The following is a 3,816-nucleotide window of genomic DNA, read 5'->3' on the forward strand; positions in this document are numbered from 1 at the left end:
CGTTAAAAAGAGAAATTGAAGCTGAAAAGCCAGTTAATTGGTTCCCCCCCCCCCATGTCTTCCCTTTGAATTGAATGGGTACATTGACTAGTTTCTTTTTCTAGGTTTTGACAGGCCTATTTGTGGATAAATGGTAATATGTGAAATAATTTATTAAATCTGTTATCAACTATTTGTAGATATTAAAATTGACAAATGTTTTCAGTGTCTTTTATTGCATCAACACTAAATTTTAAATAGTCATTGCTAAACAGTGTAAATAATAGGGTTTGATTAAAAAAAAATAAAGGACTTTTTTATAAAAGTGATTTTAAATAATTGGCTTTTCAATTTCATTTCTACAGATCCAGAGTTAGAACCATTTCCCTTACCATTTGCAACAGCTTTATTTTCATTTTTATACCACCTTGCTAGTTATGAGAGCGGTAAGTTTTGTTTACTATTGCAGTAGTTTTTTATAAGGTGAGAACATTGTTTTTATTTATGCATTAAAAGTGATATTATTTTTTTCTTGTAACTTTTAATAAAATCAACAGAATTATATTCATTCATTGCCTTTGTACAGTTGTCAAGCCTGCTATACATAAGAAATTACATATTGTGTTAGTTTGAAGGTATAGAAAATGAAAGCTTCCTGTTTTGACTTCGCAATCCAAAATTGCTAAAAATAGAATTTGCATGTTTGTTGATTTATGATTCCAACACACACACACACTTTTGTTTGGTATTGTGAAGGGACAATGACACTTGAGTGTATGTAGGTAGCTTTCTGGCATATACAAGAAAAAATATAATGAAATATATAAAGTTATCCAGAGTCATTGTATAGGTTTTAGGTCCTAAGAACAAACACATTCATTATATCAGCTTTGTATCTGTGGAGATCTTGGAAAATCTTAATCTTTATTAATTTTCAATGCATCTATAATAAACTAAAAAAAATATCATTTAGTCTCTACATGTACAAATATAGCTAATTCTGAACATTATTTGTTAGAGGATTAAACTTATGTAGATGGAAATAAATGCAAGATTTACTGAATCATATAAATAAATCAAAGCTGAAAAAGTCTGACTTTGTTAGGTGGAGAAGCCCTTGTTGCATGTGGGATGATGGAGGCCTTATTGAAAGTGATAAACTGGCATGGAACAGAATCAGAACATATTACGGTATGTATTTAGGTATCCCAGTTAAAGCATTAAGTTATAAATTTAATATTAAGTAATATGTTGACTACTTTACACACTTTTGGTGGTTTTCCTTGGGAAAAATGAAATAACTGGTATTTATGAAACATAAAAAAAATATTAGTAAAATGTCCCAGATCAGTAAACAAAAATCACTTAGTTTCAGTCTTCATTGAGCTAGTTACATTTATCATAAATAAGAATTGTGATTTCTAAAGCATAACATTATGTAAACCTTTTTAATTTTGAGCTAAATATTTTGTTTCTGTTACATTATTTCAGTCATAATCAGAGAGGAAATTATAATGCTATTTCTCAAAACTTAAAATTTCTTTTGTGCAGTTTGTAACTAGAGCAGTAAGGGTGATAGACTTAATCACTAACCTGGACATGCAGGCTTTCCACTCGCATGGAGGATTGATAAGCTTCATAAATCGGTTGGAGGTAAGGTTTTGTTCTTCATTTTCAATTAATAAATGTTAGATGTAACTTGTCAAAATATAATATGCATTACGCTTATGGAATACATATTTTCTTTCAGTTTTCTTGTTTAATAGAAGATAAAATGTAAAATCATGATTCGAAGGTTAAAGAAAATTTATCTTTTAGCTTATCCTTTTGACATTCATGAAATTAGTTGACCTGTTTGATATTATCTATCCTAGATATAATGAATATTTGAAAATTCTAGAAAGAAAATCAGTATTAAGCAGTTTTCATACCGTGATTTTGATGGTCATGGGGAAAATAAATCATTCTTTCAAACATTTTACAAATAGATGGAAGTAGGTATATGTAAAGAAGAACAGCCTTATATAATCAAGCCTCGTCATAGAGAACCTTCTGTATCTGCTGTTGACCTCTCGAGTACTCAGCCACCGAGCAGTTCAAGCCAAGTAGAAGGTCAACTTGCAATGGAAATTGACAGTACACATATGGAAAGTGGCCCAAGAAGGTAATTTAGTTGTTTTTATTTCTACTAAAAAAGTACATGATTTAGTTACAAATGTACGAGCTCATAAGTCTTTTTTTTACCAACCCATCTGTATGAGTACTTGTGTATGAGGTTGTCTTATTTGTGTGACTATGTTAGTTTTTAGATGATTACCTATAGATGTTTAAATATGTGTATTATATAATGTTTTTGTCGTAAGTTTCTCGTGCAAATGATCAGTACATTAATCTTTCCTTACAGGCATTCTTTTATGTGCATGTCAAGAGGTTTTACTGAGTTACGTTGAAAATTTAATTAAACTACATTATTATCATGGTATACGAATAAACATGGCATCAAAACATAGCTAATAATTTAAATGTTAATATTATATAAGTTTTAAGTTCTTAATTTCATAAGACAGTATTAAAAAACAACACAATTCCCCTAGTATGAGAATTGTGACATTTGCTCTCTAGGTCTTCCCTCTTTAATATATTTACCATCCCTCTAAGAAGTACAGAATTTAATGTAAATTACTCATTATAATATTGTCATCACTCATGCAAAGCATAATTTTTATAGACTTCAGTCTTATTTGTTTATGAAACTATAAACTAGAAAATCAGACCCACGAACCACACCCACCTGTCACATCTTTTCTTCCAGAAATTGTCATTAGTTTTCTCTCTGACATGTAGTACTATATTATTTATAACCAATAGAAAGAGCTTTAATCTATCAAGTTAAATTGCCAGTAGTTCTCTCGCTGACATGTAATACTATATTATTTATAAACAATAGAAAGCCAGAGCTTTAATCTATCAAATGATATGTTGTTTTCTGCACAGAGAATTGTATATTTCACTTCCAGTTCAAACTTTATTCCTACAGGAAACATTAAGAATCTTAGTTGAATTTTTAATTGCTCTTACTGCATAGTTAGAAAGCCAGAATAATTATGATAGTTATAAGACATTACCTGCTTTTTACATGCTATTATTCTGTGTTCTTAGGTGCATTATTTAATTAATTCTACGCTTACAACTTAGGTCGATTGGGTATTGTTTCTATGGGGAATGATACACAGTTCAATAGAACTTACAATAACTCCAAGCTTTCTTAACATATCTTCACAACAAGTATTTTATACACAAAGAATATTATTTTAATTAATTATTTTTGCTAAAATTTGTTGTTGTAGTTATTTGCACTCACTCTGAATAGTTCAAGTGCAAGGGTATTTTTCATGTTGTGTATAAAAAATACTTTTTTCACCTTATAATTTTCAAACCTCCTAAGGGAATATCAAAAGTTTTTTAAGTAAATGTTTATATATTTCACTTTTTGCTTTCTCTACCATATTACTAGCTATAGCTAATATCATCAACTTATAGTGTAACAAAATGTTTAGAATTAAGAAGTAGAAAAGTGGGGACGTACCTTTTAATTTTTCTTCGAATGTTCTCAAAAGATCTTCTTTTGATTATATTCATAGTTGCACATCTTTGAGTTTTAACGTATGGTTTATTTTTAATATTTTATTTTCCTTTCTTTTCCTTTAGTGTTCGCTATTATATATATATATATATATATATATATATATATACTATACTCTGATCTGACTGTACGTACAAACGTCGTACGTTCGTTAGGTAGGAACTATTAATTCGTAGTTAGCTACCGTAACGGTA

The 3,816-nt window shown here is 29.2% G+C and overlaps 1 protein-coding gene across 1 annotated transcript in view; it reads left to right on the plus strand.

Annotated features, from left to right (window-relative positions):
* The window catches only part of LOC106460096 (E3 ubiquitin-protein ligase HUWE1-like), a 165,843-nt gene that overhangs the window by 51,669 nt on the left and 110,358 nt on the right, over positions 1-3,816 (plus strand). Inside the window, 4 exon segments of the mRNA XM_022386717.1 lie at positions 345-425; positions 1,085-1,170; positions 1,531-1,632; positions 1,968-2,143. Coding sequence (XP_022242425.1) covers positions 345-425; positions 1,085-1,170; positions 1,531-1,632; positions 1,968-2,143 — 445 coding nt within the window.

This window comes from Limulus polyphemus, unplaced genomic scaffold (genome assembly GCF_000517525.1).
Source record: "Limulus polyphemus unplaced genomic scaffold, Limulus_polyphemus-2.1.2 Scaffold707, whole genome shotgun sequence".
Lineage (NCBI taxonomy): Eukaryota > Metazoa > Arthropoda > Merostomata > Xiphosura > Limulidae > Limulus > Limulus polyphemus.